Source organism: Eutrema salsugineum, unplaced genomic scaffold (assembly GCF_000478725.1).
Source record: "Eutrema salsugineum unplaced genomic scaffold, Eutsalg1_0 scaffold_2, whole genome shotgun sequence".
NCBI classification, from domain to species: Eukaryota; Viridiplantae; Streptophyta; class Magnoliopsida; order Brassicales; family Brassicaceae; genus Eutrema; species Eutrema salsugineum.
In genome coordinates, this window is record NW_006256829.1 from 10,186,797 (window position 1) to 10,201,743 (window position 14,947).

The window sequence follows — 14,947 nt, forward strand, 5'->3', positions numbered from 1 at the left end:
TTACAGTAAAAAGTATATATTGAACTATGGTTTTCAATTGTTAAGATGAATCATTCAAATACTGGGTCATAATAAATTAACTCTACACTTTATAGAAACTCCGTGACATGATAAGAAAAGCATGAAATTCTTTGTTAAATAAAAAGCACGTACTAATGCTTTTAAAGCATGGTCAGTTTTTATAGTGAACAATGAACATTTCCACCATTGGACTATGGTGAGTTAGTTTATTTATAATTTGTTATTGGAGATTCTATTTTGATCCTAAAAAATGGGATTGTTACGAAGAAAGATTCCCCATGCGCGTTTCACGTCCGAAGCCGATCGTGTAGCGATTGTCGTTATTGGATCTGAGCTTTACCATTAAATTTGATGGAGTTATATTGGATCAAAATAAGAGTATGAGGTCAAAAATGAATTAAAAATGAATTATTGAGATAACTGAAATGAACAAACTATACCTACTTGTGTTTTTTTATGTTGAACAATCTTCTGGTTTGTCAACTTCCAGTTGAACAATTTCTACAAACATTTTTTTTTCTGCTCGATTGAATGTAAAATAATTAAAGAAACAATGGGTGGGGGAATGCATTCTTAGATTTAAGATCGATATAAATCAGAAAGTGTCTTGACCAAAAAAATTAAATCAGAAGGTGCATTTATCAAAAAAAAAAATCAGAAGGTGCTGAAACCAAGAAAAGTTCACAGTATATAATTTATATACTATCATTAATTTATGATTTATACTAGTGAAAAATTTATAACCATTTTATTTCAAGGTTAATTGTTTATTGGAAACTGTAATCAGTACATAATTTGTAATATCCGTTGTAAATTAACTGGAAGCATAACGAAATGGTAAGTCTAGCAAATCTTTCCAAAATAAAGATTTATAATCTTATTTGAAAGTCCAAAAACTCGGAAGCGATCTTCTTTCGTACTCAGATTCTGCGGTTGTGGTAAAATTTAATACCAAGAGGCCCAATAATTATGAAACCTACGAAATTGCATGTGATAATATCAAGATTTACATGACGTAAAATTTAATACTCCACGAAATAGCATCTTTATGTATACAAGAAACGAGTAAAATTGATAAAACAATACTATTAGTTTATGAAAATATAAATAAATTTATAATTATATATATTGTTTTTTTTTTAAATTAATTTGTCCCTTAAAAACCTCAACTATTACAGCTCACGATAGCATCCTTGATGTAAACCTTTGTCTTCCATTTTGAAGAAAACAAAAATACATTGAAATAATTGAATCCCTCAAAAATTAAAAAAAAGTATTCAACTTTTTCTTTGACCCAACTCTCTCTCTTGCCTCTTTTCATGGTAGACCCAACTCTCTCTCTCTCTCTTTAGCAGTCTCTTTTCCCTCTTCTCTATCTATCCCCATTTCCATGGAAGCAAGGAGATGTGTTCATCTCTCTCTACCTCTCTCTACAGCGTTACATGAACAGTGACTGCTCTCTTACCTTCCTTTTTTTCTTGCCTTGCTCATTTTCTTCTGGAAAAAGGGTATCTCGTGATCTTTATTGCTCAAAAATCGTAACTTTCAGGTAACAATTAAATGGATTTTTTCCTCTCTCTCTCTCTCTCCAAAGCTCTGTTCTTTTTTCTTTTTCTTTTCTGGGTTTTATTCTCTGATTCTTGCTAGATCCAAAAGGCCTTTATCTGCCTGTTCTTACTTTAACGAGATCTGTGTAACCCTAGAGAGAAAAAAAAAACTACTTTTTGCATGAAAAAGTTTCGATTAGGTTCATGCTGATTCTGGTTAGTTTAAATTGAACCAAGAGAGCTTGAATAGGTTTATGTTCATTTTGATTCAATTGATTGTCAGTTAATTTTGAATTCAAGATCCACAACTTCTCAAATTCGTTCTTGAGACTCACGTTGTCCAATTTGGGTGAAAATTGATATAGAAAAGCTTTTGGTGCATATTTAGTAAGATCCGTGATCATTGATCTCTTGATTTTCAAATCTTCTCATGATTTTGAGTAACAAGGTTGCTTTAACTGATGCTATTGTTTTGTTTCATGACTAGATCAGATCACTCGTTGATGGAATCCGTGGCAGTATTGATTAGCAGAGTCAAGAAAAGTTCCTTAATAAATCTCAGGGAAGAAAGAAGAGATTTCTAAGAATCACAAATCAAGCTTGCTCTGATTAGTTTTTTTCCTCCATGGCCTCCAAAACTCCAGATGGATCACTTACCAATTCGAGTCAAAGTATGTCAATCAACACTTTAGCAGATCAAGTATCTTCGAGTCTGTCTTTCGCCGATCCAAGTAGTGACAGCAAAACCGGTAATCATAAGATAAGCGAGCAAGGTGAGAGCGGAAAGAGTAGCACGTGTAGACCGAGCACAAGCAGTGATATAAGCGATGAGAGCACTTGCAGTAGCTTTAGTAGCAGCATCAACAAACCTCACAAGGCCAACGATGTGAGATGGGAAGCGATTCAAGCTGTTAGAACGAAACATGGCGGTTTGGGTTTGAACCATTTTAGGCTCTTGAAGAGGTTAGGATGTGGGGATATCGGAACTGTTCATCTCGCTGAGTTGAATGGAACAAGGTGCTATTTTGCGATGAAGGTGATGGACAAAACCGCTTTGGCTAGCCGGAAAAAGCTTCTTCGGGCTCAAACCGAAAGAGAGATCCTGCAGTGTCTTGATCACCCGTTCCTCCCGACATTGTATAGTCATTTTGAAACCGAGAAGTTCTCTTGTTTGGTTATGGAGTTTTGTCCTGGAGGTGATTTGCATACACTGAGACAGAGGCAGCCCGGGAAACGCTTCACTGAGCAAGCAGCAAAGTAAGGAAAAAAGTTCCAAACTTTCTTTATCTAAGAAACCGTTCTTGTGTATTAAATATAACTTCTTTTACTATTTGTCAGGTTTTATGTTGCAGAGGTACTTCTTGCAATGGAATATCTACATATGCTAGGGATCATTTACCGTGATCTGAAACCCGAGAATGTTCTTGTGAGAGATGATGGGCACGTGATGCTTTCAGATTTCGATCTCTCCCTTAGATGTACTGTTAGCCTCTCGATAGTCAGATCAACCAATCTCGGATCCGAAGGATTGTCAAAGAATTCGGTTTCTTGCTCGCAGCAACCCGCTTGCATCCAGCAACCATCTTGCATCTCAATGGCTCCAACATCTTGCTTCGGTCCTCGGTTCTTCTCATCTAAATCCAAGAAAGACAAGAAACCGAAAACAGATAACGGTAACCACCAAGTAACTCCATTACCAGAACTTGTAGCAGAGCCTACAAGCGCCCGTTCGATGTCATTTGTTGGCACACACGAGTACTTAGCTCCAGAGATCATCAAAGGAGAAGGACATGGAAGTGCGGTTGATTGGTGGACTTTTGGGATCTTTCTTTATGAGTTATTGTTCGGTAAAACACCGTTTAAAGGGTCAGGAAATCGAGCAACGCTCTTCAATGTCGTTGGTCAGCCTTTGAGATTCCCGGAATCTCCGGTTGTTAGCTTTGCAGCTAGGGATTTGATAAGGAGTTTGCTTGTGAAAGAGCCACAACATAGATTAGCTTATAAGCGTGGAGCAACAGAGATAAAGCAACATCCTTTCTTTGAAGGAGTCAACTGGGCTTTGGTTCGGTGTGCCAGTCCACCCGAGATTCCTAAACCGGTTGATCTTGAACCTGTGAATTATACTCCTACTGTACCGGCTGCTGCATCTACAAGCGTGAGATCTGATCAGAGCAATTATCTTGAGTTTGATTTCTTCTGAAGTCTTTTTGCAAGAAACTGTTTCCCCCATTTGATGATGATTCTCTTATTGTTTCTTTGCAAATTCTGCAGAATCTGTTTAGTGTTTTCGAAAAATGTGTTTTTTTTTTCTTCTTCTTTTCACGTCTTGAACAAGTTCTGAGATTTGTATCATTCTTCAAAAGTCTAAGACAGTCTCTGTACCATCTTCTTGAGTTAAATTTTATTAGACACAAACCATTGAGAATGGCAAATCCAAAGATCAGAAAGTTCTTTGCTTTTCATTGTATCTTAGCTCAAAACCAGAGATGTTCAGTCTGGTTTAACTGAATTAAACCAAAACCCTTTTAGACAATCGACTAAAACCGCTATTTCTTACAAAAATAAATAATGTTGCTTACATATATTATGAACAAAATAGTTCTTACATATAACCCCCTCTTCTAACTCTATACAGACGGAAGAGGAAAAATCTAAAGGGCTAAGATAATAATCACCATTCGAAACAAAGAAGATATATATCAAATTGTTTCATTTCAGTTGTTTATAGCAGTTATAAGCAATAGCTACAGATGCAGCAGCACAAGCAACAGCTAAAGCAGCATATGTATCTTCTTTCTCCCAATTCTCCAACCACATTGACATCGCAGCACAAACCTTGAGTCTACAAGAAGATCCGTTCTCCTTCTCGCTGCTAATTACCCGAAAAGATGCGTTTTTTACCGAGATTTCTCTTTCCGAGCTAATATTCTCTGTGTGATTCTCCACACAGCAAGAGGAGTTCCCATTTTGTTGGCAATAATCACCATTTGGCTCTGGACCAGCTCGGGACTCGCAACAGAAACCGTTATTAGCTGATTCTTGAATCACTTCTCCGTTGCTGATCTTTTCGCCACTTAGTTCTTGGAACCTTTGTTCTTGAGCTTTCTTCTGATCTTCTTCTAACAGACCCATTTCACCTCTGTAAAAAAACCGATTAAGTCTTTATATACCGACAAAATTTGGAGACTAGTCAAAATCAAGAACTTTTTGATCTTACATACCTCCAAAGGCGGTCTACAATTTCGCCTTTGTAAATATGTTGCTCCAACAGTTGAGGTACATCTTCTAGAGTCACAAACCCATACCTAAAAGACAAGAATCACTTAAAAACTCGCATCAGACAGATAAAATTTATTCCCTTTACTTAATCTCCAATTCATCGTAAAATCAACTCTTAACGGTTACACAAGTCATTCTTCTTTATCAAAATATGGGATTTGTTTAACTTACCAGTGTCCTGTGACTCTCTGGTTGATGTTTGATCCATAGATGATAACATCTCCAGTGTATTTGTGACCACCTATGTGAGAACAAGGGCTGACCGAGACTTCACCTCGAAGACCACACAATTCAATTTCTTCTCTGAATCTACTAACCAGTGACGGTCCACAAACCCCACAACGCCGGTCTCGGGATCCATGACAACATACAAAGACATATGAACCAGTTAGAGACTCAGGATTTCCAGGCAACCACTCGACATCCTTCACAAGCACCTCTTCAACAAATGTGTCGACATCAAAATGAGTCAACCTTCTGCAATTATTTGCTTGAAAATGTGATAATGAGTCACCACTGATTAAGGAATTACCAAACACAAAATTCTACTATTTTACCTGTATCTGATCATATCGGGAAATATCAGAACATCACCATTCGATGTCTCTGTTCCATCATGGCCCTCACATATTGTGAGTAGAGTCTGCAATTCGATGGACCGAAAAACCATCAAGAAGAAAATACAAAAGATACATCATAGATGATGCAAGATCATAAGAAGCCACATTGCAAAATTACCATCAAAGACATTGTGTATTATGGAACCCATCTAAACACAAATCGACAAGTTCCAAAGTTGTAACACAGAGAATCCCAAATGTCCTCAAGAAGAAACGACTTCACAAGTCATTGAGATCTTAGAAACTCATAACTAAACAAAAATAAAGAAAGAAATTTCAGTGCCTTCACTCATATTGCAGCTCAGAATCGCACCAGAGACCAAAATCGTAAATAAGATGTTCATTAGCAACAAACCATTTGGTAATCATTTTACTTTAGGCTCCCCAAGTTAAAATCACAAGCGAGTGGATCAAATTAGAGAAATGATAATCAGACCTAAGTCCACTTGAAATCACAGTCCTGGGATTGACATCAAAAGAGACCTAAATCCTCTTGAATTCACAGATATTCTAGGATTAACATTCATAAAGGACAAAAGTGAAATCACCTCCTTCTTCATATTACACTTCCTCGCCGATACGACGGAAGAGAGAAGCCTCGGTAACCGATCGAACTCCGACGCCTCGATCCTGGCAGGCCAAACCGAGGGTTTTTTGTAGCACAGGAAGACATGTCTCTCGTAAAACTGTACGGTACCGGCGAGTTTCTCAGGTCCGAAATCGGCGTCGCTAATGCTCTCACTTTCGAAGCTTCCAGAGCGAGAGGTCGATTCGCCGAGAAAACTGTCGAGATGATTGGATACGGTGATGGGAGACGAAGAAGATGGTGGGTTTCTAGTAAAGGTTAAAGGGTCGTCTAAATATCTTCCGCTTCCCATGGAAATCGAGGGCAAGTTCGAATTTTTGGAGATCGAAACTGAATGTTTGGAGAAGAAGAAGAAGAGAAAGTAAGGTTTTTGTTAGTCAATTAAAAAGTGTATTAAATATATATCTAGCACCATATTTAGGCACGTTCATATGACGTATTGAATATTAGATTTTATATTTTCTTGAATTTTAACATAGTAGAACCATAAGTTTACGAAATCAGAATTTATCAAACTCGAAAGTATAGTGAGTTCGTAAGTTTGAAAAAAATTGTGAAGGAAAACGTGAGTTTTTATTTTGTTATTTCTGAAAGACAAAATGTAAACGTAATCGCAGAATGATTTCGTCTGAATAATAAACACAAAAATGTATTATTCTGTAACTAAAAAATTGAATGAAAAGAAGAGAAAATAATTGTTAAAAAAAAAAAAAAGAAGAGAAAATAATGGAAACATATTACATATGGAATTAATATTCCTTGGTAATGAACTAATGATTAATGAATATATATTGGGATGGCAAAAAAAAAAAGGTGGGCAAACGAAAGAGATTTGATTTCAGATTAACTCGTTTACCTAAGACAAGAGGGCATCATGTGACGACACCACCATATATGTTGTAGAATAGTTACTGGTTTTTAACTTTTTAATTATCAACAAAATATTTTGTTTTGATGTTAAAAGTTGAAACATTTGTATTGAGTAGTGACTGTTTAATTAATTAGAGTTTTACTTAGGGAAAATTGGCTTTTTCATATCCGAAGTGTGTTATTTTCATACCCAAATTATATGATCGTGCATAAATCTACATCAAGTTAATAAAAATTTAAATTACATACCTAAACTTTTGATATTGTGCTAAAGCATACATTCGAGTTAACAATATTATTAATCCGTTAACTTTTGCCTACGTGGAAAACATGTGTGAAAAGACTGTGTTTAAGAATTGTCAAATTGAATTTAAAAACTGCGCAAAATGACATCGTGGTGGTCTTCATAGTTAAACGATGTGGTTCTGAAAAAAAAATTTCATAAAAAGCACAGAAGAGACGTGCTCCCACTTCTTCTTCACACCATAGAACACGTAGATGTGTGTGTGTGTGAGAGAGACAGAATCAGATCGTTAAAAGAAAAATGGCTGAGTCTGATGATTCAGTAAACGAAACGAAGGAGAAGAAGCTATGGAAAGCTGTTTTCACCCGGAAGCATGATCGTAATCTATGGTGTTCTCCACGTCTCTTACTCTTTCTATTTCCTCTGGATTCGCCTCTTTTGTTCAAATTAATGGAAGAAACTTGGTGGGTTTTTTTTTCTTAGCTCATAAAAGCGTGTATCTTGTGAAATTGCAAAACAAAACTATTGTAATTCATAAAAGTGAATCCTTTTTTTCTCACTCTTGGTTATCTAGTTACAAGTGCAAGATGTTTTGTTTTTCTTTCCATATGGTTTCAGTCTATGCTGTTGTTCGATATGTGGTTGATTATTGCTTGTAATTTGCAAGAAAAGATTATGAGAGTGCCATATGGGTTGAACAAGGAGTACTTAAAGCACTCTTTGTTTCTCGTTTTCTGTAATCGGCTCACTACATCAGCTATTTCTGCTGGTGATTTACTGGTAACTATCAAACCTCTTGACTTGTATTCATATTCAGAAGAGAAGCCTGATTTTAAAGTTCCCTTTTTTCTTGTATTCGGTTGAGAGACGAAGGGATCGAAGATGCCAGAAGCCAATTTCTCCTTCGTACTCCCACAGAAAAGCACCAGATCGAACCTTCAAACATCCAAAAACACTTTTATTTCAAGATCAATCAATCGTCAAACATAATCACAATCATAATCAGAAGAAGTGAGACGGACCTGGTTCGAGTAGGGGTGAGCGTGTTTCTAGGGTGTCGAAGTCGAGAGGTTGAAGATGAAGTGGGAGCGAAACGACATCTCTTCTATGCTTTTTATTAATTTTTTATTTTCAAAACGACTTTGTATAACTAGGGAAACCACAACGCTGTGGTTTGTGCAATTTCTAAATTCCGTTTAAAGATTTTTAAACACAATCATTTCACACGTGTTGTCCACGTAGGCAAGAGTTAACGGAATAATAACACTGTTAACTCAAATGTATGATTTAGCACAAAATCGAAAGTTTAGGTAGATAATTTAAAATTTTCTTTACTTGATATAGATTTGTGCACGGTGATATAATTCGGGTATGAAAATAACATCTACACATACATCAGATATGAAAAAACCAATTTTCCTTTTACTTGACAACTTACAAGTTGATGGGATTTAGGAGAGGACAATAATGACGGTGCAATAAAGGACAAAGGATTTTGAATGCAATTGACGTGGGAAAGAAAGGTTTGCCGACTAATATAAGAGAGTAAATTAGAAGTTTTTTTTTGTCATTTTCAGGTAAAAGAGAGTTAAGAGGTAGAGTGTTTCTACGGTTTGTATAACCAAGATCTTCTTCTAGTCAATATCTGATGCAATCTTGGTTAGACTTGACATTTTTTGGTTTGGAACAAAAACTCGTTACTATTTGTTTGTGTAACCAGATATTCGAAATATACAGTTTAAATCTACGATTAAATTAAACAAGTTCAACCAAATATTTGAAAAACTCAAAGATGCAATAATGAAAGGTACATTAGTGGTAAGAAAAACAGATATTTGGCTTATTGGCTAGGTCTTGATCATAGCGGTTTCAAAACAAGTAGATTTATGCTCATAGAGCTTTATTGAAATAGAAAACAAAGATTTGAAATAGAAACAGCTGGTAAGACCTTTATTCAAATGCATAAGAAAAGGAACTAGATTGTCATCCAGAGGCCAAAACTAATATAAGAGAGAGAAATTTGGATTTTTTTTTCCACGTAAACCAGAGTTAAGAGGCAGTGTGTTTCTACGGTTTGTGTAACCAAGATCTTCTTCTAGTTAATATTCGATCGATGCAATCTTGGTTGGGATTTAAACATTTTTTTAGCGATTTTTTGTAGGTGTTTGCCTCCGATCCAATCGGAGGATCGAATTGATTATAAAAACATGAGTTTAATTAGTTGATTTATTAGTGAACAAGAAAAAATATTATCTAGACTGATGAATAGAGTTACTTTAAAACAAAACCAATTAGTTACCGTTGTTATAAAACAAGTTTGTATTTTATCTTTGTTACCTTTACTTAATAATTAGAAACAATTTGAAAGAAGTGTGTCGATCCCTAGAACTACTAGCCTTAGAACCAGAAAAAGAGCCCGTCTAACATATTTTTTCACAGTTGCGGGATTAATGGAACAAAAACTCGTAAACTATTTGTTTTTGGTTACACTTTTTTTTTCCAATTAATTGAAAATCTGTAATTAGTAAACTCACAAAACCTAAACTTTCTTAACGCATGCAAACTTTATGCAACTGAAGATTGTCAATTTATTTTCAATTCCAGATATCCAAAATATACAGTTCAAATATAGATTAAATTAAACAAGTGATAGGTAGATAAACCAAATATTTGAAAAATTCAAAGATGCATGCAATAATGAACGGTACATTAGTGGTAAGAAACTAATTAACAAAAGAAAACCGAGGACTTGAGTAGCATATATAGTTATGATATCTTCTTACATAACATCTCGGGAATCTTACACAAGGAAGAAAATGAAGCTATCTCCATAAAGATTCAAACATGATTTCATCACTATTATTTGATGATAGAGAGAGAGAGAGAGTTAAGAGAGATAGAATCAAGAGATGGAGAGTAAGATGGATATCAATTTCTCTACAGTTGTCTTCCAGTTACAATGAATCCCCATCACAATATAAATAACACACTAATAGTAATTTATATACGATGAACAAATTTAAACTACGCTCTATATTTTTTTTTCGGGACTATTATTAGACTATGCTCTATTATTTAAGTAAATTATTCTAGAGTAATCATTCAGTTATATATTGGAATTCTAGTAACTCCTATGCTTTTCTATCTTTGTCTCGATAGTGTCTTACTAATAAATCCAAATCAACATAAAATGTAAAATTCATGATAAAATGACGAGGCCCTTAGACCACATCCATGCGGTAGGCTCTCCCATAAGTTGTTAAAAATTTATTTAATAATAAATTTTTTGAGATGGAGAAAGAGATAAAGTTTCTAAAAAAAAATCATTTAAAAAGAGAGAGAAAAGAGAAAAGAAAGGGAGAGAACATCTCAGAAAAATTCGACCAATAAGAATACGCCAAATTTATATATACTCTCTTATATGAGGCTCTTATACAAAAATTTTTAGAACCAATATATTACTTTTTAATTGTTTTTTTTATTAACTTAAAAATATAAGAGCCCTTTACATCCTACCGATGGAGGTAGTCTTATATAGAGGAGTGAATTTGGTGATTTGGGTCGCGCCTCTCCTCCTTTAATTTTTTATTTTCTCATTTTTTATTTATTTTACATTACATATTCTTCAATTTTCCTTTACTTTTACGATATTAAAGTCTCTCACCTCACCATGTAATAATGATTACTGCTAAGTCTATAAATAACAGATCTAAGTATCGAAATAAGAACAACACCATTTCTCTCTAAAGATTTTCCCAAAAACAAATATTTAAGTTTTTTTTCAAAATCTGTAGGCACAATCCTGGGGGTATTCTGTTCGCTTGTTCTCCAAGTCTAAGAAGAACAAGATTAAGAAGATGAAGGCAGAGGCAAAAAGAGTTGAACAAGCCAACTTGAAGAAGTAAAATGTCGAAGAAGAAAAGGCGGTTGAAGCTGTAAGGGAGAAAGAAAGAAGAGATAAGAAGGCTGAGAAGAGAATGGCAAAGGAAGAGAGAAAGACTAAAAAGGAAGCGAAGAAGAAGCAGGTTTAAAAATGAGAATTCTAGTTGTTGTGACGATGTTTCAATGTTTTTCTTTCTTTCACCTAGTTAGTTGCTTTTGAATAATATGATGACCCAAATTATGTTTTTCTTTTGAATAATATGATGACCCAAATGGATAAAAAAATATGTGTTACAAAATTTGTGCATAGTTTGATACTTTGGTCTGTTTAGGTTTTATAGTATCGAACCATGCATAATTTGTTACGAAACTTAAACTAAACTAAGAAAGAACGACAACTATTTTCTCTCTAAAATTTTCCCAAAAAAAGGTTGAAGTTTTTAGCAAATTATGTGGCTTGTACAGACACGTTCATCAGGAACTTTGTCCGCCTTTTCTTCAAAGCAACAAACAAATTGTGGGACATTGTCACTTCTTTTTGTTTTTTGTTAAGCACGTAAGTCACTTCTTCTGTTGTTTAACTATGTTTTTTTTAAATGTATTTATTCGTCCAAAAAAAGGATTATTTGCCCTTACTTGTATATAGTCATTATTCTAGGTTCATTATTATATCATGAACTCCTAGATAATGTAGTAATACTATCTGCAAAGTGTTTCCACTATTCCACACGTCTATGCAAGACCTAGCACAACGCAAAACAAAGCCATATATGAACAACTAAGTGAAGATTTGCTTTGGTTCAGTAATGAGAACCAAACCCAATTTTATTGTAATACAACTATAATTTTAACAAGGAAAACGTTATTTTACGGTTATCTTACTGATTTATTTCATACAATCAACTATACTCATTTTCAGGTTCAAAAAAAAGAACTCTACTCATTTACACAAGGTTTAATACAGGAGTATAAAGCGAAAGTAAAATACTAAAGAGGTCAATTACAAAAGATTTTATTTTGTCTAGACTATTATGTTTTAGCTTCTTCTTTTGGTTCCTTATTTTTTCTCTTTTTTCATTCAGGTCATAAACTTTCTATCTGTTCTTGTTTCAGGCTAAAGACTTTAATTGTTTCAGGCTCAAGGCACAGAAGTTAGCAGATGTTCATGGAGTCGCAATTTGGTGGGGGATTATAGAGCGTTTTTGTCCTCATCTTGAGTTTAAATGGTCACTGTATGAAGAACTTCTTTACATAGTGTAAAAAAATATGTGTTTATAAAAATTAGTATTTTCGAACTTTCAAATAGATAAAATGAAGATAAAATCTAAAATTTTGAAAATAAGAATTTTTTACAATAAGAACTCTTCCGAGAAATTAATTAATTATAAATGAATTGTTAGTTGCCAAAAATCTAGGTGCTAACTGTAAATGAAATAACATATTATATGGTAAAATTGAATTTATGTATCGATTAAACATCTTACAATATTAAAATCCGAATGAATATTTTTTTTTTATAATTGGATTGATTATGATTTATGAACCTATTTTGGATTGCCATGTTATCATTTTTTAAGCTGGCACATTTTTATTTTATTTGTTGGGTGAGATTGATTGTGGAGGTGCCTGACATCTAATCATTTTTTCAGAAAATTTATTCTCGATTAATATTTAGGGGGTTGTATTTTGTTTTTAATTGATGTGAAAAGAAATCATAACATACTAGATTTGTATCCGCGCATACGCGCGGGTTTTGTTTCACATAATATTTTTAAAAATATATTTGTGTTGATATATATATATATATATAGTTAATTATAAGAATATGGTAATTTTTTTGATTATTTAGTATTAGGTTTTTGAAAAATAAATTCTTTGTAAAATAAATATCTTTTTTTTAAGGATTGAAAGTATGGTAATTAGGAAAACTATTCTACTATTCTAGAAATCATAAATATGATATGAGTAAAAAGACGTAGATAAAAGTCATATTTTTCTGTTTGAATTGCTTGAAAACATATAGTTACCTCTGATTTTTAATGTTCTCAAATTTATGACATGTACAATTGCTTTGATTCTGCAAGAACCACCTCATAATTTATGTTTCACGATAAAATGCAATTATAATAATATTATATTTGACCCATAAAAATCGCCAAATCTTTGAATGAAGATAACACTATATTTTTACATTTTTTCATACAATAAGCTTCGAAAAAAGTGTTTATGATGAGGATAAGCCGAAAGAAAAATATCAAATTAGTATAGAAAATATTAAAAAATTCTAGACGAATACCAAAAAGTTAGAAATGTTGTTTATTTATTTTTGTTAGGAATGTGAAAAGCCTTAATATTAATGTAATTTAATAGTTATATACATAAATACATATAAAATAAACATTAAATAGAATAGTTAAGTTAGAAGTAGTGATATTAATTAGTTTTTATTTTTTTATTTAAAATTTATGATTTATTAATTAGATGAAAGGACATGTGTCTTTCATTTAGATGCTGATGTCGCAGTAGGATGGAGAAAATTGACCTAAAATCATATATATAACTAGGATAAAACCTGCGTGTACACACATGTTTGTATATTAAATATATTTTCTAACTTGTATTTAGTATAAAATGATATATATTTGTTATTATGTCTGTAGGAGTTACTATTTGATTTGTAGGAAAAATATCCTAACAAATACAACATAGAAGATTGAGTATTCGATGAATTTGTTTTAATACTGCATAATTAATTTTTATTTTCCAATTTTTTATTAAACAAATAAACATAAAATATGACAATGATCTTATAATAGGGATATTGTGATGACTCTTTCATAAGTAAAATTGTTTGACTTTCATCCCTCCTAATCTCTTTGCCTTTTTTTTGGCAGGTTGTGCATTCGTCTCCCCCAAACCTCAAAGCCATTCACCATATGTTACCACCATGTTTAAATGTGCCAATTGATTCATAACATTCTTTTTCAGCATCAAAGAGTCCCATTGCATAATAGAAAATTTAATGTTTAACGCCTATAACGGTTTGAATATCTTCATAGCTCATAAAATTTTTTTTCTGATTTATCATCATTCATAGATAATATATCTCAGATGATGATGAATGAGTGTTAAATATCTTACTGGTGCTTTTTCCTCTTTTTTGTGTTTCTCTTGTCGAGAGAATTTTCTTTACATCTGTCTTAAACCCAATGCTAATGAAGTTCAGATGTTTCATACAATTGAGAGCTATTTTAGGTTTGCAATTCATCATGGCAAGGAGGTGGTTGATTGGAGATACACATGCACCCTACCATAGCATAATTTCCTTCATTCGTCCACCACATGATTGCTAATACACACATACCTATAATAGCCTGAGTTTTTCATATCTGACCTGGAACATACCAATACACATAGCCAAATTTAGCTGAATCTTTGTCTCATTAGTTTCTACCTCATCAAATCCATCCAGTCTCATTCACATTTAATCTAATCTTTGGGATTTTTATTTCAGATTAGAAGATAACAAAATTTATAGCAACAATAGTTTACTTTTTCCCCCCCTTAAAAAAATATAGAAGACATTATAAAAAATGTGGAGCAAATGAATAACAAAGAAAAATATTTTGTTTATTAAAAAAAAACTTAATTTAGAGTTGCACTCAGATGTAAAGATAGCTTTTTTATTTTGAATAAATTTTACATTTAACTAAAAAAACAAAAAAAAAGTGAGCAGCTGCCATATACTAATAGAAATTAACATTAATAAAATAGAAAAGAGAGAAAAAAACCAGAGAGCTATTTTAACACATAGTTAGTACTTAATCTTCACCAGATATCCAAAACATATTAACATACATAATATTTACTTCAAATGAAAGTGAAGTAGAAGAAGGGA

At 33.1% G+C, this 14,947-nt stretch overlaps 2 protein-coding genes across 3 annotated transcripts; one reads left to right on the forward strand and one right to left on the reverse strand.

Annotated features, from left to right (window-relative positions):
- Positions 1-1,323: 1,323 nt before the first annotated feature.
- On the forward strand, positions 1,324-3,986 carry LOC18019645 (serine/threonine-protein kinase D6PK). Of its 2 annotated transcripts, none has more exons than XM_024155742.1 (3): positions 1,324-1,570; positions 2,061-2,825; positions 2,907-3,986. In XM_024155742.1, the coding sequence occupies exons 2-3, from the start codon at positions 2,194-2,196 to the stop codon at positions 3,766-3,768; spliced, it is 1,494 nt and encodes a 497-aa protein (XP_024011510.1). In that variant the 5' UTR covers positions 1,324-1,570; positions 2,061-2,193; the 3' UTR covers positions 3,769-3,986. The 2 variants fall into 2 exon arrangements, with proteins under 2 accessions (XP_024011510.1, XP_006401401.1); XM_006401338.2 differs by having other exon boundaries at positions 1,343-1,570; positions 2,056-2,825.
- Positions 3,987-4,120: 134 nt separating this feature from the next.
- On the reverse strand, positions 4,121-6,397 carry LOC18019646. The gene is made up of 5 exons (XM_006401339.2): positions 6,016-6,397; positions 5,405-5,490; positions 5,019-5,324; positions 4,790-4,873; positions 4,121-4,707 (listed from the first exon to the last, which is right to left on the reverse strand). The coding sequence occupies exons 1-5, from the start codon at positions 6,343-6,345 to the stop codon at positions 4,278-4,280; spliced, it is 1,236 nt and encodes a 411-aa protein (XP_006401402.1). The 5' UTR covers positions 6,346-6,397; the 3' UTR covers positions 4,121-4,277.
- Between the last annotated feature and the right edge of the window lie 8,550 nt (positions 6,398-14,947).